This window comes from Solenopsis invicta, chromosome 1, assembly GCF_016802725.1.
Source record: "Solenopsis invicta isolate M01_SB chromosome 1, UNIL_Sinv_3.0, whole genome shotgun sequence".
NCBI classification, from domain to species: Eukaryota; Metazoa; Arthropoda; class Insecta; order Hymenoptera; family Formicidae; genus Solenopsis; species Solenopsis invicta.
This window is the reverse complement of record NC_052664.1, coordinates 16,311,567-16,334,606: the sequence shown is the minus strand read 5'-3', so window position 1 is coordinate 16,334,606 and position 23,040 is coordinate 16,311,567. Positions and strand designations below refer to the sequence as shown.

General features: G+C 33.1%; 2 protein-coding genes and 1 long non-coding RNA gene across 7 annotated transcripts in view; 1 reads left to right on the top strand and 2 right to left on the bottom strand.

Annotated features, from left to right (window-relative positions):
• The window catches only part of LOC120359144, a 325,906-nt gene extending 316,606 nt beyond the window's left edge, over nucleotides 1–9,300 (bottom strand). The window contains exons 1-2 of the mRNA XM_039455665.1: nucleotides 9,184–9,300; nucleotides 5,637–5,677 (exon numbers count right to left, since the gene is read on the bottom strand). Coding sequence (XP_039311599.1) covers nucleotide 5,637 — 1 coding nt within the window. The 5' untranslated portion in view covers nucleotides 5,638–5,677; nucleotides 9,184–9,300. The remainder of the gene's footprint in view (nucleotides 1–5,636; nucleotides 5,678–9,183) is intronic.
• The window catches only part of LOC105195934 (xaa-Pro aminopeptidase ApepP), a 39,006-nt gene continuing 16,333 nt past the window's right edge, over nucleotides 368–23,040 (top strand). The window contains exon 1 of one of the 5 annotated variants that reach the window (XR_005575915.1): nucleotides 368–994. Coding sequence is in view for 3 of the 5 variants with exons in the window: in XM_039455222.1 (XP_039311156.1) it covers nucleotides 952–994 (43 nt within the window). In the remaining 2 variants the exon portion in view is untranslated. Of the gene's footprint in view, nucleotides 995–9,780; nucleotides 9,938–23,040 lie in introns of those variants that run through there. The other 4 variants (XM_039455222.1, XM_039455212.1, XM_026132220.2 and 1 more) reach the window with 4 other exon arrangements.
• LOC113003325 lies at nucleotides 20,936–22,343 on the bottom strand. Its single transcript, XR_003268395.2, has 2 exons — nucleotides 21,810–22,343; nucleotides 20,936–21,587 (listed from the first exon to the last, which is right to left on the bottom strand). It is a non-coding gene; the product is annotated as an uncharacterized LOC113003325 (long non-coding RNA).

Here is a 23,040-nt window from a genome sequence, read left to right as displayed (position 1 = left end):
TCCGTATTTGATAATACGAATTATAATAAAGCAACAATTTTGCTTCACAACTATAAAATTTATAAAATTTTGCGTTTCTTTTATAAACGTATAGCAGTTACAACGAGATGATTTTAACAAGAAAGTAAACAAGAAATTGAAATTTAATTAAGCATTACAATATTCGTGAAATTTACGAATATTTTATTTCACCTGTTTATCTTCAAGAAACTTTATTAATGTCTTTTCGCCACTAATATTGCTTCTCACTTTACGGTATTTCTATAAACGGAAGTATATAAAAAATATCGTGATTTTCTAGGAGGCACTACCACCTCCGCAGCCGTAGGAGGTGGTTTAGAGGAAAGAAGTGAAGAGGAGGAAGAGACAGAAAATCAGAGTCGTGCACGATCAGTCTCCCTCGTGTCGCGCATCGCTTCGCGTTTACAACGGTAATCGCAACACGAACGATGTCTAATCGCGAATATATATGAATTTATTGCCTCGTACCAATTTGGTTTTTTGAAAAATTTCATGGCTTGCAAACACTTCACGAAACAATAACAGCTTCTTTGATGATAATTTTGCGAAAAACTGACAGACCAACGGAAATTATCAATGATCTAGTTTAATGTATAAAATAAAATAAAGAATTCACGGAAAGAAGAATAAACTGCTGAATTAAGAATTGTCTGCAGTTTTGTCAAATTGGTCCCCGATTGCATGGCATCGCAATACAGCTGATATAACGAGACCGGAAGAGTACCATTGCTCTGCTCGACGGCAAACAGTCTTCACTGTTCTGCAGCACTGCTCTCTTTCTCGGTACAACCGACGCTATTACTAAAGTGCGGTCTAAATATAGATAAGAACGCGTGTTTTTGACGTAAATCACGTCGCTCTTTTTATCCCAATTCAACGTGCTACTGAGATCGAGGTTTACGTTTCAGCGTTATCGAAGACTTTCGTACAATGAAGTTTGTCTTTCGAATTCTTCTTACGTCTTGTATTCTAGGTAAGTTTCTATTAACATATTCGTTCAAATCAATTGGTACATTTCTCTTCCTAAATCGTATTTTGTTACGCCAATTAAAAAAAATAAAGTAAAAATAAATATTGCTATTTTGTCATTACTACTAAATATCGTAAAAAATTGCTGATCAACTTTGGAACCTCTGAACAAATTTAGAAGCCAACACTACTTTCGAAAGCGTTAATGATAGATTCTAAAATTTGTAGTGCAACGCCAACGAAAACATTTGTTAGACAGTCACATTAGACGCAGCACATGTAAAATTGCATGACTGCAATAGAAAATGCGGCAGTGTATCATATCATATTTCAAAATTAGCTTAATTATATATTTTTCTTTTTTGTACATTTTTCTTATTTTTACAAATAAATACATTTCACAAAGAATAAAGTTTTATAAACTGATCACTTTGTAACTACCCAATTTGATTGCACCGCTTGACCCTCGTACAAACATTTTGGATCGTTTAATATTATGAATCCGCCCTTCGTAATCTGTCTTCGTAAAAATTGAACACGTATGTAATGTTATAACAGGAAATGATCGCGAAGCAGCCTCGCGAATCTATTAACTAATTTATTCCTCCGATCTCTTCAAAGTTATTTTAATATGTATAAAATAAAGATAATAATTTTCAATGTAACAGTATAATAACTATATTAATTTTTCATTAACGTATCGGAAAGAAATTATATGTAGAAGTGATCTCTTATTATTTTATCGATTGAAGTACTTAATTAATCTCATACTGATCTATTATATTCGTTATACATTTTATTTTTTCTATTCATTTAATCAAACGCATCTCTATACCAATATTAACAATTAATCGTCCTATAATAAGAAATTTAAATTATCGATAATGTACAATAACTGTTGTAATTGTGATGCTAATAGAATTAAAAAAACATGTATTAAAATTAAAATTAAATTAAAATAATACGTAAAATGTTTTGGACAATAAAGTAACTATTAGTTATTTAATAATTTTTGAAAACAACACAATATGCATATAATTTGCAACCTTTTAAAATAATATTAGATCCTATTAATACGTTAACTAATTTGTAGACACAATATGTTTGCGTTCGTTTCAATCACCGGAAGCTATTAACGAGTTAAGTTCAATGTCGTATCCTCTATGGGTGTCACCACTGCAACACTCCCTAACTTCCCTTCAGAGACGGGTATTATATTTTATGATCATGTCGTTCAACAACGCTACTATTGTTTTATTACTTCCGGATTCACGTAACATTAGTAGCATACACATAATTTATGCTCTTCCCAGAAAACACTTAAAGACATCATTTTCACATGTATGCCTAAAAGCCGTCTTAAAAACATCCTACAACGTCTTTTAGACATGTTATCTGGATTTATATTAATAATATGAATAATCAATCGTAACATGTAAAGCACCATTGGAAAAAGAATCTTGTTGCATCATTTAGAAATCTGGAAGATTTAACCAATACGTTTGTTCAAAAACAAAAACGGACGATTCAGAAATCTTGTAGCAATGCTAAATTATAGTAAAATCTATTATCTAAAATCTAAACGTTTTAATTATATTATAATAACCAGAGTCCTATTACGATAATCAAAAATTCTGCTTTGACCAGAAACACTAAATCATAGTTTTATCAATATACTCAGATCATTTTTCTCAGTGTCATGATTATTGGAATAAGATAAAAATTAATATTTATATTCAATTGTTTTACTAATAAGTTAAGAATCAAAATATGCCATTTTATAAATGCAGGCTTAACAAAAATATGTCGCGCATATCTATCCCGTCACTAGTTTATATTTATACGCATCGTCACCTATCTAGAAAAAGAAGCTCTCCTCCAATGAAGCAGATACGTCATCTTCACGTCATTGCCAAAATCTGTGTTTTTAAATAAACTATGATATATCGATAAGATTTCTAAAAAGAATCCAATGTTTTATCAAAAAATTTTTTCCACGTAAAAATAATAACTTTTTTTCAAATAAAACTGTAACAGAAAGCTTATATTGTAATGTAAAATATTCTGTATGCATCATGGAACAGAACATTGTTTTTTTTTAGTGTACAAAAAATGTTTGAAAAAAATTCTCGAAAAATTAACAATGCAACGCAAGATTTACAGACGAAACCCTCGCGGCGATAATCTCCCAACTGCACTGTGAAATTCAAATCAAAGTATCGGATATCACGTTTAGAAACGGCATCCAAAATTTAATTTCGGCAGCGTCGATACGCGGCCCACATGCGTGAGTAAATTCAGTCGCACGAATTTCTTCGCATAACATAGTGCCATGCGTCGCGTAACATAATAAACGCTGGAATCTGGCTGCGATCGCGCGGTGAACGCACCCCAGAAGAGAACTCAGGTTGGCCTATAAATAACGAAACTTTGCGGTTGCGTCGGCGCTTGAAGTTTAGTCGTTGAAAATTGCTGGGTCAGCCGTAAACCCATCACCCGCGACTTTTCCCACCGTTTATCGCGCGAACGAAACAATTATCCGGATCAATAAACGGTCCATAAAAGCCGCGCGATTAATTGCCCGTAAACAAAAATGTATTTTCCACGTAACTTTCGCTTGGAGAACGCGAATCAAGCTAAGCTGTCACGCTAGCGGAGCTCAGGCTTATCAATGATCTATTTTAAACGCCATTAAAGTTACATAGTAACGGCTTTGTATTTCGGTAAACGTACGTATTAAGCTACTGTTTGGTTGAATTCGCTATTATAATCGTGCATTATTTAACTTAAATTCCAGCCGAACAAAACCGCGAATGGTCGTTCCATTCGCACTTTGTTCCACTACTCTTAAATTTCCTTTCAACGATTTCTAAACGAGCGCGATTGTTTCAAAGTTTCGTCTCAATTAATTTGGAGAAGAGAGCAATGCGGTTGAGGAGGAAATGGATACATTTGTCGATACTTCCGGATACTTCCGATCGCGAAGTAACGATTTCGTCTCGCCGGTTCAGCGGAATCTGGTTTACGCGCTCCCGAATACGATACGGTGCTCACTTACTACGAGCGAATTGCAAACTCGAGCCAACTATGCGTAGTTGGCGTACCAGAAATTCCTCTCGCAAACGCAAAAGATAAAGGTCGATAATTTCGACGCTTTCGAGCACTGCTAAGTCATGTTTGTAAATTCCGTATCCCTCAACCTCGCAATCTAGTTTAAGCTCCCTTCAATTTAAATACTCGGGGAAAAAAAAGAAATAATGAATTTTTCCGCTACTCGATATTTTTAATTTTAATGGTACTATCTAAATTCTGAAAAATCACTTTTTGATTTTTTGAGGAGAAGAATAATAAATAAATTTGATATCTACAAAAAGGACATGCATTACTGATTATTAATGTATAAAAAAATAATTTTTTTATTGCTTGACTGGTTTAACTTTTACTAAGACTGCTAGGCCCTCCGGCAAGACATTCCTGCAGTCTTAACATTTTAAAATTCTGTAAAATAAGCGAAAACAAGAAAAATAATTACGAGTCTAGAATGATTGTTTCATTAAGACCTGATGAGCCGAATTTCAAAATTTTGTAAAAATCGAGAAGTTATAGTATTTAAAAAAAAAGTTTGATTTTGTTGACAAATTTTTGACCGTTAAATGTTTATAAAAACTGTTATAATAAAAAAAATTTTTGAGTGGCCCGACAGGTTATAAAGAATTTGTATTTTATACAAGCAAAAACTTGTTTTATCAAAAAAATGAAAATTATTAATGTTATCGCGCTAAAACTTTTAAAAATCGTGTTTAAAGTTTGACAAAGAAAATTTATGTGTATAATTAAGTTTTTTTACAACTTTTTACTTGTTTCCATATTCCAGACACTATAAAGAATAATTTATGATTTTTTAAAATTAATTTTTTTGAAAATTGAGAAGATATGTAACTTCTACACACTTTGGTATAATGCCATCTCATATCTTTTCCTACTTCTCTTCTCTACCACCTCGTCGCTATTTTGTCGTTGCTCAATTGTAACATACAACATTCTGCAATATTATACCGCGTATGACCCGCTTACGAAAATATGATTAACTTCGGTCACTCGCGCACCAATTACTGAAACATGTCGATATACGAGGTATTTTGTACGCGGAATTCCTGACAGCATCATTATTTCAGAGGTTCGCGTATTCGGGTGATTGAATAGGTGCGAGAATTAAAATAGAACGTAAAAGTTCACTGAATGTAATCCAAAAATGCGATCAACTGCTCCATATAAATCGAGCAAACCTCACAAATTATACATGTTATTAAATCGCCGATGTAGAAACGTCAAATTCATGTTACATGACTGATGAATAAAATATGCTTAAATATGTAATTAATTATTTTTAATAACGTATTTAATAATTAAAAACGTCGCAATACTCTGCGACTTGAAACCGATTTATATCGTAGCATTTCTCTAATGACGAAAAATTTGATCAATAATTTTATTTTTATACTGCTTAATATAATTGATTTAATAATTTATTAAGAAACAATGGATCAATCAAAAATATATGACCGTTTATAATGTTTAATGTTGTAGCTGAACAGTTCATTCTAAATAAAAATAGACATATTAACAAAAATGATTAATATCCTTACTTGAATCGCTCAACCCACTGAGATTCGTATTGCCTCTCGTCCTGAAAATAGAAAATAATTAAATTACATTTAAAGTATCAAAATGTAGAAAGCGTAAGAGATTTGCAAATTTTTTTAACACGTTAAGTACAGTGTCGATTATCGATGAAAATACAAAATGTATAAGAAATAATATGTTTGCATTAAGATTCCTGAACACTCATCACGAATAATTCAGGACAGAAGCGAGAAAGCATGTAACAAAAATTCTTGCAAAATATTTAATATTAAAGTATAATATTAAAATAATTAAAACAATATTTGTATTTGATAGAACATACTTGTAAAACACTTGGATCAAAAACTTTCCTTTTATTTGGAAATAGAAGAATAAAATTAGAGAAAGATAACCAATACTGATAGATCATTTGGATTTTAGATTATATTTTATAAACAAAAGCTAACAATAAAACTTTGAAAACATAAATATAAACTAAAACGTATCTTTTATTAGTTGGCATAGCAGAGTTTTTACAATACTATTTTGTATTTTGCAATTAATAGTTTTTTAATATAATCAAAAATGAATGAAAAGGAAAATTCTTTACAATTTTGGAGAGAAGGCAGATTACAGAAATGCTTATAGGTATCAAACTATTAATATAATTAACATAATAGCAAATTAAGTTTTGTGATTTTACATTTCTAGTTCTATTTAATAACTGGATTTTAAAATTAGGCAAACCTACGGCGTGAAATTTAAAGAAACTTGTAGATGTAAATTCACTTAGAAAATTATCATTATAAAAATCTATTTTCGATTGGCATGGTAATTCTCTCAATTTAAATTTGAGTAAAATGTTCTCCAAAATGACATAGTAGACAGTAATGGCAAAATTCAGACGTGAACTCGTAGTAGAGAAGTTAATTATAGGAAAGGTAACCAGACAAGCAGGTTTATCGGTTTTACAACTATAAGCAGATGTCCCGGGCATCTAAAGTTATAAATATAAAATAGTTTTTGGAAGCCACAAACGTGTAAAATAATCCAATACAATATTATTTAATATTTAGTATATTATTAAATATACACAATATTTAATAATGTACTCACTGTTGTTTAAACTACTTAATTTGCAAAAGAAAATTGTGCAAATTTTATTTTCACTTTTTAAGAATTAGCAGACTGTTTAGCAGATTTTATATTTAAAAAAACCATGAATGTGTAAACTATGAGATTTTATATATTTAATTATCTAAACAAACCATGATTTCATCAGTTTTAATACAGTGTAATGTTTAGTTTCCGAGAAATAAGGAAATGTCGATTTAATGAGCATTTAAAATATTCAGTTTGATGGGTATAGCGATAAATATATTAACGATGGGTATATTAGCAACTTCTTTTTAAATTTATTTCAGTTTGACAGCTATCAACTAAAGCTTGATAAACGTCGTCTTTTTATTAGACACATCTCAATTCCAAATATATCGCCATTTATTGATTACCGGAACACAAGGAGAGCTTTTAGTATATTTTACAAATCTATTCTATCAATTGCAAATATTGTTTTATTAAAAAATATTTATATTTTAATTTATTTTGCAAAATTTTGTTTATATATTTTTTTCTTGCTTCTGATATCACAATCCAAGACTGTTTCAATGAATAGCTAGGAGCCTTAAAAGTTTTAATTTAAATCTAGATATTAAAAAAAAATACAAATAATAAGATTATGAGAAAAGGAAAAGTATCCCCTAAATTCAAAGCTATTATTTTTATTGGCAATTTTACATAGTGTCAACAGAAAGGTTAGCACAATCAGCTCGGTGCTTAACGTATTAAACTTTAAAATACCTTAAATGAACAAATTGCGCGAGATAGCAACCACTACAAATAGACGTGTTTCGATATGTTCGCGACTCGTTAATCCCGAAGAGAATTAATTGCGGTTTCAGTGACAATTTTAATCAATTACTTATGGAAAATGATTACGCGTTTCAGAGAAGTGATACAGAGCGGCTCGTTTCGCTGTCTGTTTTCTCAGATCTCGCTACGAATGACAGTAAATAATACGAATAATAGCGACCTTGCGTAAATACACACGCTGAGCGCCGTAATAACAGACGCCAAGGCCTCACACAGAAACAGTAGTTCATTACCTACCTGTTTGAATCACATTGAATGAATAATAATCTTATTTTAGCTGCGCACAGCGCAAAAAGCAGTTCAATGAACACTCAGTGATTCTTTATTACAATTAGTTTTTACACTTGGGTCTAGTGAAGAATTAAAGATAAGAATCAATCTTATTATTTACTCAACCGTTGCACAACCATTGTGTTTTCTAAACGCATCTTTTCAATTTTCACACTCGCGTTAAAATATCTACATCACAATAACTACAGTGATTGCATCCTTTGTTGTAAAAGACAGCCCTTTATCTCACAATCAGATAGCTGTCCTTTAGACTTATTTATTTTTTCATAATTCAATTTTATGCTTTACAGTATTATACAAAAAATTCTTTTCTTTAATTAACATTCCAATGTCTAATACAATGTCTAATGAGCAAATTTTTACCAAATTAATTGGCAGTTTTTAATTTTTCTTATTAAAATTATTTTTATTTAAAATTTTATTAAACTTATTGAAATGATTACAGATTAGATTCGTTTTTATTATTTTGAACCTATTTTATATTTAAACCAAAAATTTGTTTTAATATAATTGAACCAATTTTGAATTAAATATCAAAAAATAGCATCTCATTTTATATATTGAGCAAGAAAATTTTATAATGCACAAACTTCTAATACAATAGATGAATCAAGAGAATCAATCCTTTATTTCTCTTCTCAAAATAGAAATAAAGCATTCTAATTGGTTAATTCTCTTATGCAAAAATGAGTGCTTTGGCGTTACATGTTGCAAACAAAATAATCAAGGCCGGTCAATTATTATTGTCTTAGAATTATTTGTTCTATATATAATATAATAGATTTACGTTAAGTATTCTCTGTGTTTCGAATTGCCAAGTAGTCCACATATCACGATTTTCTATAATTTGACAATTTGTGCGTTATTTTGAGTTATCACATTACAAATCCAAGTGTGTAAAACATACGTAGTCACTGTTTTCGCATTTGCATTTTTTATGCATTAAATTAAATTTAAGCATGTAATTTTCGTACTTATTAAACGCTTAGATAACAGTATTGAATTACGTCTAAGCATATCAAAAAATTACCCGCACATAAATGCGTAAAAAGTGACTGCATAAAAACACACGCTTGGATTTACAATACAGTGTCGTTCTTGAGACCGAGTCACGTATGTATGTACTACAAAGAAATAGCAACGATATGTAGAAGCGATTGTAGGTATTAACACCCACACATTTCAATTTCAGGCCAGCTAAAATCATAAATCTCTGTATTGATGTAAAACGATCGATGAGACGCTCGCGACGCGAATGTACCGCGAGCTATTAGTACCGCGCGAGTAAATAAACGTCTCAAGAAACAGTAAGGTCGTAAAAAACAGTAAACAAGGTTATTCACTCACCCCACGGTCGCTCTGCCGCCGGCCCGATGCCACCCAAGCAAAGCTCCAAAGCACTCACACACACACACACACACGAGAACACTCTTTACGCGATCTTATGCGCGCACGTGCTAATTACCGAAACTCAACGAATATAGAACTAATTAATTAGGCTGATTAAACGCGATTCGAGAGCACTTTGCTTCGCTGCGCCTCTGTGTCGGTAGAAAGTTTCACGTCGGTGTCAACTTCACGTCGACAACTTCACTCCGATTTACCGTCGCGACACGACGTGAGTCGATCTAGAGATAAGATGCCGAATCGACGCGATTAATCTTTTCTTTCTGCATATGCATGCGTTAGCGCGCGTTACATCACGCGTCAAACATCCAGTGCGTACACGGAAGTCGTCTCGATTAACCATCTCGCTTAGCAGTCTCGATTAGTCGTCTCGATTAGCCGTCTCGATTTTGGCCGCTAACCTTAGCTTGACTCGCATCGTATCGCGCGGTAAATCGCAGTGAAGTTGACGCCGTCCGCTATCGAAGCTCTTGCCCGCCAACGGAACGCCATGGAGACACAGCGCAGCGAAACGCTCTCGCGAATCGCGTTTAATCAACCTGCGCAATTAGTCCTTTATTCGTTGGGTTTCGGTAATAAGCGCGCGTGTGTGAGATCGAGTGCAAGTGCTATAGAGAAGCAGCTGCGAAGGATTCTGAGAGAAAGACTTGCGGTCGGCGTCGGTCGGCGCCGGGCAACACGACCGGGGAGGAGGGTGAGTAACCTAAAATTTACTTGTTCTTTACTCGCGCGGTGCTAATCGCGACGCACTTGTGTGTCTCGTCGATCATTTTATATCACCGCTGTCCAAGATTTGTGGTTTTGGGCTTGCAATTAAAATGTATCGATACTCGTGCTTACTGCCGTTTCCTACACATCGTAGCTCTTTTCTCATAGCGCGCTCTCATTCTCGAGAACAAGATTACACTACAAATCCAAGTGTGTATTTTTGTGTGCAATGTAAAATTAAGTTGTTACTTCTTATGCATTTGTGTGCATGTGACTTTTGTTCCTTTTTACGCGCTTAGACGTGTAATTTAATATTAATACACATTTAAGCGTACAAGCACAATTTTAATTTAATATATAAAAAATACAAACGCATAAAAAATGACTACACGTTTTACACCTTGGATTTGCAGTGCAGAGTCTAAGAAAACAATTAAATTAAATATTTAACTTATTGTTAGCAGAACATTTGAAACGCATTGCTGAATATATTCAAAATAATTTTTACAATCATTACCAAATTATGTCACCATACGTAATTTTTTTAATTCAAATAAAATATTTGTTTTGAAAAAAATCATCATCTTAATTTTATTACGTATAAATTATAAATTGTAAAAATTTGACGTCTTTTTCTACGTATCATTGCGATTTCATTTCAAAGAACAATGTGTTAACAAACAAAACGATTTATCTATTCCTCATCATTTCAATTCCTACTTTAGGTAAGTAAATTATGTGAAATGATTGCTTTGATAAATATCTTGTTAATATTTATATTTGTAAGAAAGCAGTGAAATCAGATCAACAGATTTCGAATCATAGAGATCTAATATGCATTCAAGTGACATTCCATAACTAATTTACATCTTAATTTATAAATCTAATTAATGTATCTTTTTTTGAAAAAAAAAAGTTAGTAATTGGATTAATATTGATAAATAAAAGCAAGTGCAACAGTAATAACTAATCATACTTAATTGTTTCATTTATTGAGAAAAACTAAATTTATCTGTAATCATTAATTTTGCATAATTTATGCATGATTTTATCGTAGTAATCGTGTAGACTTGTACATTTGTTAATTATTGGGATATTTGCTGATTATGTACTCACAATATTTACTGACGCACTAAGAAAAGTATGTAAAATTACCTAATCAAAACAAATAATAAAAATTATACGATTTGTGATAGAAATATTTATGTTTCCGTAGAATCGTGAAATTTTTAAACTTGCCGTCCATATAATTTCATATATTCCCCTTTACAGTGCACAGAGTACAGGAACATTTGTATCTCTTCGTTCGGGAGTAAGAAGATGAGATACCTGTTCTTCTCACAAACGCGTTTTCTGCCATTTGATATTTGTCTCCACTCGTCATGTGGTCCAGTTTTATGTTAATGAGTGGCAAATTATCGGAAAAGAGGCTGCCTGATGTAGCAGGCTACCATACTGCGATGGAGGTTGGCAGGACCTCTCACTCTCTCCCTCCTTTCGGCTTTCCTCGTCTCCGTTTCTCGCAATCGCAACGGTACTTTTGTCTCTTTTCGCTCCGTAGTGCTATCTCGCTCAGAATCCAATGAATGAGCGTATCCACATCTGTCGGACGTGCTTATGGTTATCGCGGGACGTGCCGCCGAACGCATACGCCGCGAAACGGTGACATCGACTATCGGAGATCAATGCAAAATCGACGAACGCTGCGCACCTGATCGAACAGCTTCCTCCTTCTTTTTGTTTTCTCCCATGATTCGTCCATAGTATATAGGATAAAAAATATTGCACTAAATTCTATATAACATGCATGTTGTTTTAATAGTTTTACGATAATGAAATATTGGTATTGAGTATTACATATATTACATATTTTTTTATCGAAAACATCGATTCAAGCACGGAAATCTGAAAAATATTAATGGATAAGAAAATTTTATACTTGATTTTCAATATTTCTTTTAAAATCTTATAATTAATTTCAGACTTAATAAAATTTAAAGTAAATTTTAAAATATCAACAAAAAATCACAATCATAACATTTAAATACGTAAGAAGAAATCTGTATAAATATTAAAAAAATTTAATATTCACATTATTTGAAAGAACTATAACAATTCAAATATTCAAATCTGGATATTCAAATTATTCGAATAATCGAATTTTAACGTTTAAAGAGTCGAATCTGTAAATTCATAAACTCAGATATGAGCTAAACAAATTAAAAATATTTTATATGTGTAAACTTATAATTTTTTTAAATTTGATTTTTTTAAATTTTAAGTTTCCATTTATAACGTGACAGAAATTTAAAAAAACAGTTTTAATAATTATATATTCAAATCTATCATATATTCGACTCAAACATTGTTCTATTATAATTATATCATTAATACCAAGACAAAAAATTAATTTGTAACTTTTCTTTTCTTTTTCCTTTTTTCATAATTTCTTAATTAAAATAATAATCAATATTTTAATTAAATTTTTAAAAATAAGAAAAAATTTATTATATTTTATGCAGCACACGATTGTCAAGATAAAAGATAAAAATAACATTATATTAACATTTTTGTAACATTATATGTTACTTGGATACAAGATAAGTCATTATCATTAAAATGTCAATTTTCTGTTTTTTTATAAGTTTCAAGAGATTTCCATAAAATAAAATAGCTTTCCAAGTAGTATGCGTTGACCTTAAATGTTTTATATTTGCTTTTTAAATATCTAATATTTTATAAGTAACGTATATAAAACCAACATGCTACTTGTCGTACTACTATAAATAATTGTTTATATTACCGATAAAAATTTACAATTATAGAAAATTATAAAGTACAATATTATAAAGATTGAAATATAAAACACATCTATATAAAAAAATGTTTGCTAAAATATCTAAAAATTTATCTAAATACGGATTTACAAATAATTTTATGTGTGTTAGATTATAAAAATAATTATGTAAATCGTTCGAGCTTAATGAACAATACTGCAAAAAACTATTGATATTTCAGCAATCAGATTACAACTTAGTTATTTTGATAATCTAACAAAAATTATTTTTAGACTTGTATCTAGCTAAACTTTTAAACACTTTAGCAAAATCGTTTTCTCCGTGTAGTTAATAAAATTAATGTACTGTATATTACAATTATTCAATTTGTAATTAAATAATAGCACTATTGAGTCAATACCTATTTTATATATTTTAGTAGTCGTCCTAATTTATAATAATAATTGCACGTGTTGATACAATTCCAAGGTTTCATAACATCCCGAAGATATTGCTTCTCGACGGAGAAGCTCAAATGGTAGCACTCTCAGAGCGAAAGCTTACTTAGCGAGAAGTAGCAAAATCGATATCCCACGTTCTACAAAATTGCTCTTATATTTTATTATTGAAGTATAATAGCGCTTTAATTCTTTTTTAACTTTAAATTTCACAATTAATAAATTGAACTTTTATCAACTTTTATTCTTTCAAAAATAACTTAACAATTAAATTCTTTGATTATAAGGCCTTTTCTCAGCAAATACAATATCAGTTCTAAGTTGAACAAAAATAATCATATTTATTTTTTAAACATTTATATACATGTATCTAAGTTATTTTTGTCTATAAATTATGGAAAAAAAAAAGAAAAAAAAATCATTAATTCTTTATCTTGATATATTAATCTTGAAAATATTTATAATAATTATAATAGAACAATATTTGATTTGAATTAGTATACAATAGATTAATATATAATAAATTTTAAAATATAGTAACTACTAAAAATTTTTTTAAACTTTTGTCATAATAAAAATTTATCAAATTATATAACAAATTATAAGTAATTATACTTAAAATTTGTATAAATTCTCTTCTAAAATCTTTTTCATTATGAATCTTGTACAGTTGCTATAACATGTACTAAGACTTTGCCTTATTACTTGCCTTACTTTTTCATATTTTCTTACCCATTTTTTGAAATCTATTACTATTTTATTAACGTTTCCTGTATTTTAATATTATAAAATTATAAAATTTTGTATTGTATTATAAATATAAAAAATTGGAATATAAAAAGAAATTTATTTCCTACAAAATAAATTATTGCAGATTTTATTAATCGTTCATATACTGTTAACCATGATCTCTTCTTGAGAGGGAGAAGGAGAGGAAGAAAGAGGCTTTGCATCGCCTCTCATATACGAAGACTCGTCGCGTTACGTCACATCGCGTCGCGGCAGGTATAGCATTTAGACATTCTACCGCGCTGGCCTAAGCTCGCTTAGCTCCTCTAGCCACCTTCTCGACTAGTCTGTTCCCCGGTTGATTCTAAACCGTGATTTACCAATGCGTGCCAGATAAACTGTTGCTGGTTCACGGTCTACGCGCTACTCCTAATCCACCTTTCTAATCTGCATACACAGCCGAAGTGTTCGACACGTAATCGTGTTTGTGTAGGCTATTCGCGTGTATGTGTTACGTCTGTGAACAGTTTCTGTGTGTCTCAGAGTTTCCTTGCGCTCTTCGGTTCCTACGTTGAAACATTATTTGCTAAACGCTAAACTGTCAGATTTATATTTAGTACGTAACTAAATTATTCATTTCTATTAGATATAGCAATTTTTTTAATAATGAATTTGTTAAACATTTAATTTATTAAACATTTAAATTTAACTATCCATTGTGTTTACTGTTAGTAACGTATTCATACAACTCTATGATAATATCAATTTTGTGTTGTTTATTTTATGAACAATATAAAGAGACTTTAATTTTAAAGTTTATCTAAAATTATAATTTTTTAAATAAACTTACTATTGCAACAATTCTCAAATGAAAAATTTAATGTTTAAATGCAATGGAGATTTTATTATTCTTCTGATCTTCCTACACATATATCAATACCATTCAATACAATTTATATTTCCATATATTAATTTTCTTTTTTTAACAATTTGCTTACAATTTGATTAAATATATAGTTTAAAAATATAAACAATGTTAAAAAATAATTTTATATAAACTAAAATGAGCTTAATTATAAACTGGATAAACATCTGTAAAGATCACAAGTAAGATAAAGAGGGAATAACTAATAAGATAATATTAGAAAAAAAATAAAAATATGTAAAATTTTGAATACATTTTGAGTACACTTATATTGTTTCGAATTTTTAGTTAACAAAAATTGTTGAACTTTATTAGGACCTGATCTTTATTAACACAAAAGAAGAAAGTTGAAATACGTATGTTAAAATTCGACTTTACGACCTTTTGCCTCGCGTTTTTCATTACACATGTAGAAATTCATTTTAACCCCCGAAAGTTGACCCACTATCCCCTATTAGGGTCAACGAAAGAAACGCCCGCGTATATAGGCCTATGTCGTTTCAACCCCCTCGCGCCTCGTGTTCTCCTGTTGCTCCGCATGTTTTTTCTTTGTTCAGCGCTCTTCAGCATTTACCAAGTATTATTATTGCGAACGTGCCTGTGACGCGTGAGACGCGACGTGCCGCATGAACGAGCGAAGAGTCGCATCGCGCGCGTATCCACGTACATATGTGCATGAATCAGGTGCGGTGGAAGGAAGCGTGACACATCCTGCAACCCTAATAATGCGTGTGTGCATACGGTGACGTAATACGTCTGGCACGCGCATTGACAGCGTATATATAAAATCGCAAGAATAGCGTAACGTCACGCCAATAGACACCACGCAATCTTTCGGACACGCAGGCGTTCCTGTAATTAATAGTAGCAACAAACTGAGAGCAAAACCATATTAATAAACTGTTTAAAATTTTGTTTAAAACAAAATTATTATTATTCATAACTCTCTTAGAATCATAAGTCTAATATTATTAGCAATAATATATTATTAATAATAATAGTAATAATAATATTATTAGTAATATCAGAAACTTATCAAATTTCATCATAGTTGTACAAAGGTAATTTAGAAACAAGTACAGTTATGCATAAGAAGTAAATTTTAAAACATTCTCGAATTCGAATAAACAATTTCAATTTCTTTATTTGAATAATGGCTGGCTAATAATCCAGTCGTTGTATTTACTCAAATTTGTTTCGAATGTGTTACTTGGTACTACAAACTTGGTAAAAGTATTGCGAAAATGTCATCTTCACCGGCCTCAGCGGCTCGACCGCGGATTCCATGTGCGCCGACTACGCGCGCAAAGCGCTTCTCGAGGATGCTGGTTGTTTATGCGTCCCGTGCACAGTTGGACCGCAGTCAGGCTTCGGCCTCGGTCCAAAAAGGAGTAAAGGAGGAGCTAAAGGAGCAAGGTGGAGATCATGCTTTCCCGATAACCGATGTACGCGCAGTAGTGCGTAAAGCGAAGCAGTTTTCGCGCGAGCGTGTTCGAGCCTATGGAAGAACGCGTGCCTGCGTGCGTGCGTGCGTACGTGCCTACGTACGCGGTCGCCGTGGTATGCATGCGCGATGCCCGCCGCTGCATACGACGAGGAGGAATCCTCGGGCCCTTCGAACACTCCCTGTAGGGGCTGATGCCTTGGTAAGGCCACGCATCGTCCCCCAGGCCCTTTATACCCTTTATACCAAAGTCCTTGCCCATTCAGACAAAGCGGCCTGAAACACCTTCTAACTTTACTTACTTAATGAATCGAACCAGTTAGCTTTTATTTTATCTTATTGATTGCGCTCTTTACCATCTCCATTGGATGTCCTTGCAGAGGATGCATTCGTTTTTAAATAGAAAAGAAGAGGATATTATGGCTACCGTGGACATCCTTGCATTGAAAGAACAATTTTACTGTAGTATCTAAAAATTGAGCTAGATATAAATCAGAAAGCATATTATGCTCAAGTAAAAACAATAAGAAAGTATATGCAATTAAGTGCTAAAATGTATCTTGAAAAACGTAGTTTAAAAGTAAAAATGCCTTTATAACAATTGTTAGCTATTGTAATTAAATCAATTGGTATATTAGCGCCAGTAAAAAAGGGTGGGTTACTAAATGAATAATTTTGTCAAGCAAATGCTAGCATCGTCATTTAATAACCGAGATAACACACGGCAAGAGCAGATTTGTTGAAATACAGATCTAAAAATAGTTCTGTTGATCCATTAAAGAATTTATACTGGACGTTTAAATTAATTGCAAGACTGTTAAAATTTTTTGCATCAATATTATTATACTTGAACCTTTCACAATTATTTTGATAGTCCAACATAAAATTATTTTCTGATTTAGTATCACACGAATATATGTACGCTCGAGCGTTTTCTTTGTTATTTAACTTTTTATTCGGTTGTACACATTTTAAATTATACAAAGTTAAATAACAATATAGAATTTTGTTAATATAACTTTTTCAATGAATTTTTCATGTCAAAATATTTCTTCGATAAATCGCTTATCATTCTAGAGGGCTGTGTTCAGAAACATTAGAGACATTACTTTATCCTTGTTGTTTAATATTAAACAAATAATATCTCTAATAATATCGCTAATATTTCTAAACGTAAGAAAATTCTAAACAATGGAAAATTAAAAATATTTAATTTTGTAATAAAATACTATATGTTTTTCAAATTAAATTAATTTTTTTAATTTATTTTTGAACTAGCCATATTACCATCACTTTTCCTTTTTCACTGATTATGCAGTTCATCACATTTTTATAAATTACGTCCTGAGCAATAAATATTTCGTTACTTTGGGTCTAAAATCTGTTAAATAACATTTTGATGAATATAACTGTTTAAATTTTAATAGAATATATTGATTGTTAACACAGTTATCCAATAAAATGAAAATGAGTGTCATATTACACTCTTCTCCTTTTCCAAAAAAGAAAATCCAAAAAAGTGAACTCTCTCGTTAGTCGCAAACGAGATATAATATTTATTACTAGCGTTGCCTCTTAAAATCCCGAAGAGATTATAAAACTGAAATTTATGACACGATTGTTCTCGAAATATCTTTCTGTAGATACAGTTAAAATTGGGGCCATATTCTATTTTTGTAAAAGGCTAAAGTCCATTTTCTCTTGTTTTACCTTGATTCTCATGTGAAACGTTTATAGAGATACCAAAGAATATCGCGATCATTACAAGAAGTTCAACAAATAGTGCATGGGCACAGACTGCGTGGGCGAGTGAGCTACAATGTACAGACGAGAACGTTGCGTAATTGCTTACGTAAATTACTATAATATTAGGAGTCTCAATGTAAAATACGAACGTCTCACGATGAGCCGATAAATCACGCGAGCACTCTTGCGTACCGAATACATGTTGTTAACCCGCACGAACGCTTGTAAATCTTACATAATCTATATTACTGTCTTGTCATATTTTCACGGTGCCAAGTTCTGTTATATTCGAATTCTCGCATTGACTCTGAGAACCAATCGTAAAAGAATCCTACGAATACACGAGTTTATCGTACTGTTAGTTCTCTATAATTGTTAGATACGTAACCATTTGATAACTAATTATAATGAGATTTCCTCATCATTCACCTTTTTTTATCAGCAAATTTTTAAAAATTTTTATATTATAGAGACAAGTTTGTTCTAGATTCATCGAAGAATCCGTTGTCAAAATTTCTTGTGATAGAAATAAGGTACCTTGCTGAAAGATTACGCATATACTCACCGATGTATTCTTAGTTTAAATAAAGAAGTTAAAAGTAGAAACAATCGATTGCATCGAATAAATCTCCATGTCTCTTTTATAGTTTCGTGTCTTTTTTTATACGAAAGAAACGGAGATACGTTTCTCTCGCCGAGACTCGACGGTTTCACTGGGCCCCAGAGTCGACGACGATTCTACTCCCACACCTCGACCTCCTGTGCGCTATGCGACCCTGGTAAAAATTCTCGTTCTCTATTGTTCCACCCTAATTAATGTCCCCACTCGCGCTCGAGCACGAACGACATTGGAGCACGCTCCTCCTTCTGTCCAGGACGCGATCCCCCTGCGCTTTCATACGGCCCTGCTACGTCGCGCTGTCACTTATCCAATATCTGTAAACAAAAAATGGTTAGCTCGTCGGTGGGAGTAAGATGAATGACTCGTACCGGTGCATACGTGCAACGTTTAAATGCACTGTAAATCTATACAAGTGCCAGAATACAGCGTACGCGAAATCGACGCTTATGCGCGCGTGCGTGTATGAACCGCTGATGACTCTTCATCGTTTAATTAATCCATAATTCCTCGCACGACAATGACGTCATGAAATAATGTAATACTGGAAAAGCGTAAAACTTCAGAAAACTTTTGCCAACACGAGTGTGTATATCTTACAACGAAAATAATTTTTCTTAAAGATAAAAAAGTAGCGCATATTGTTACTTTTAAATAATAATTTTATATTTTTAGCAAATATTAAAATCCGCGATCTTAATTTTAAAAGCAAATTCTTTGACTGCAAGACAATTTTTTCAGACAGAACCTAGCGATAAAAATTTACAAGTCATACAGTTGAAAATTGAGACCTTTATGCATTTTAGTAAAAGATATATATATATATATATATAATGGACAAATGAGATAATCTCTTATAGTTCATTTAACTTGAAATCAGTCGGTTTCGTAGACACTTACGTCGCGATACGGGCATTGCTGTTTACGAGTCGATTGACTTGTAAGCCGACATCACATAGAAATTCTCGCGATGGCCGGAGGTCGCGTTTTTTTAACACAAAATGTCGCATCGTGTACCAGGTTACTATGTCGCGCACCGAGTTCCGTTTACAAATGTAACGCGACCGGCTTTTCGCCAATGCGCCTTCGTTGCAGCTTCTGTTTTCCTGTGTAATTGCAAACTATCGCTTGTTTACAGCAAATTGTTGCAACCCCTCGTATGTTATAAATTAAAAAAAAAACATTTTGACGATCACGCATGGTCGTGATTTCCCGCACGTTTCACTTGTAATTTTGCAAGATAATTTCTTCTCTCGTTCGAAGATTATTTCGTCGTTCTATTTATCTTGCAATTTGCAAATTTAAAAAAAACGTTATAAACGTTATAATATTGCTATTTTACAGATACAAATAATGATACTAATCAAGGATTAAAATTATTTTTAAACGTCCTACAAAATACAACTTATGTATGATTCAACGAATCTCACATTTAATTTTTTTCGTTATTTAAAAAGTTATTTAAAGTGTTATTTTTTACAAATAGTGACAATTTGTTGCATCTGCATTACCATATAGTGGTACATTATTATATAAATATAATAAAATAAATAAGTTATAAAATATTTTTATCAGTATCGCTCGTTGCCTTTGCCAATACATTTTATTCGTCCTTAATACACAAAAAAATGCAGAATATTTTTATGAACAACATTATATTGTTGCAATTACGACAATTACGTACATCGATATATACAGACCCACCGACGAGCCAGAAACCAATGCTATCTTCCTACACTCCTAATACTCGAGTGTCTCGTCTGTTCTAACCCATTTCTTCCTATGAATGACTTCGTCTCGGTTTGGTCAGGCTTTCCACGTGGGTTCCGTAACGAATTCTGCCTGCGCATCCTCGGCGCCCGCTAAATCATAGCCCAAGTTGGTACCGATTCTCTCGGCCGGATCAAGTCGACATAGACTCCCGCAATGTTGATACTCCTCTAATATCGCGGTAACAAGCTCAAACCACCTCCTCGTTGTCGCGTCGTGTTTAATCTCCTTGATAAAATCCAGGTCGCGATATTGCAATGGTAATCACGTTGTTTACGATCCTCCTCTGCATTCGCTGAGTATATACATTACTTTTGTGATTCTCGCATAAAGTTACCCATACATTTTCAAAATAATGTATACAAAATGTAAAATAAACACCGCCCAGTTTTTAACGCATTTGTAATAATAATGATTTATTAAGCTCTATTAAAATTATACGAGCTTTCTATATGTATATGATTGTTCGTGAAAGTATTCGCAGACGAGTTTATTTAGATTATAAACATAATATCATTTACAATATTTTATTAATAAAATTAATTAGAGTATTTCAAATTTTTACAAATTATAAATTGGATAAATCTGTATGCTTCAATAATACGTACATACAAACATGTGTATAATAGTAATAAAATAATTGTTTTACGATACATATTGTTATAATTGAAAATAAAATTTATTTTATTGCAAATTTTTTATCAATATTAGCTAAGAATTAATTAACGATCGATATATGGGTAATTGTTTGTAAACACTACATTTTTTATATTTCCGTACTTAAATTGAGCCAATACATGTTAACGTTTCTGAAAGAAGAAGCTGAGTAAAGAAAATTAGATTAAAGGCATATATTTATGATTGAACTTAGACGTTTAAATATGATAGCGGTAGAATAACAAGTTATAGTCTCTTGATAACCCGTTACGTTCAATTCAATTATTGTAATTAGAGATGTAACATGCGATGTAAATGGTGGTTTCGCCGAGTAGCTCCAGCTGGAAGCACTTCTAGTTGCAGGGGCACCAGGAACATCTGTCGCCCGGCCGGTCGGCCCCGAGACCATCGGGGGCAACGAGACAATCCCCTTGATGCCGATGACTGCGCCATGGCGTTTCGGTTACCAACTGACTGCGTCAAATCCGCTACCCCCCTACGGGGGCGGTGCCTGAAAATTACTCCCTGTACCCTCGTGTTACCCTGCTACCGAACCGCCCTTGTTTTCCAATAAATACAAAGCATTTCCGCCGATCGTCGGCCACGGCGGAAAAGAAATTCGAGTGCGTCCGAATCTCTCTCTTACTAGGCGCTCTCCTACTCTTGTGCCTGCCATCGTGCAAGTCCCATGCGGAGGGCACCATCGGGAACCGACGACGCGTCTAAAACCTACCGTCGCCTGATGGCGGCCTATTCCGTTTCCGGTCGAGCTCCCATCGGGCCGCGCCACGGCGCGGCTTGGCTTGCGTGTTCAATTTATCGATCTCCGCCTGTCATGCACTATCGTCGCGGTAGCGGAGCGATGACTGCTCCGCGGTCACGGAACGGGAAATGTCACCTCTAACTCTGTATGCCATCCCGCTCCGCACGCCAATCGGGAATTCCTATTCTGATTCGATATTCCCGTTCACTCGTTATTCACTGTTGACTCGTCTCTCTGGTCCGAGACGCTGTCACGTCGTTTTATCCGCTGACGTCGCGTCGGTGCCGTAGTAACTTTCCACTTTAATCGCACGGATATAAAGTGCAAATTCCGTCGAGCATCAATCACGTAGATTGTTCATAGCAACAATCTCAACCATCTTCTTTTTATCGCAATTATGTGACGCGAGCAATTTCTGCGATGCTGTAATTTACACCCATCAAACTTTATACAACATATTACGTATCGTCTACTTTTTATCATTAATAATATCAATGACACGTATTTACGCTGCGAAGAAAACATCTTGCGTATTTCAGTTTACGATTTCTTCAAAGTTTTGTATATTCCCTTTAGAAAAATAGAATGTTATTAGAATAAATATAGGCATAATTATTTATTATCATTATATTCTTAGAGAAATCATATAAAAGCAAAATAAAGGAGAAATACATATTAGCAATTTTTATTTATCGCATTTAAATTATTAGTTACTCAAAGAAATGAATTTTTTTACAATTAATGCAATAATGCAAAAAACGATCGAAAGAAATTATTTCCATTTACCCACGTAGAACGGCAACTAGAGCTCATCGAGAGCTCGAAACCTTCGTTATAGATGATGTTGCCCGGACACGTGCCGTCGACACGTGTCGTCATGTTATCTATCAAGGCCGCACGCGCCGGCGAAAGCAACCAATCGGAGCTCCCTCTGATTCCGCGCGCATCCATTACCATTGCAGCGGATCAGCGCGCCGCGCGCCATCGCATCGCGGCGCGGCGACAAGCTCCGGTTGCATGCGCACCCCGGGTGCTAAACCCCTTCACCCCGAGTGCGCATTCGCGGTATCCCGATAGGGATGCACCTCCGTCACGGGATGCTACCCTGGCAGGGTGGCGGGCACCGGCGACGCTTCGTCCGTCGGAAGGAGCCGCTAAAAACCTGGGACCTGCGACGCATCTTTTTCGCGGCACGACTTTT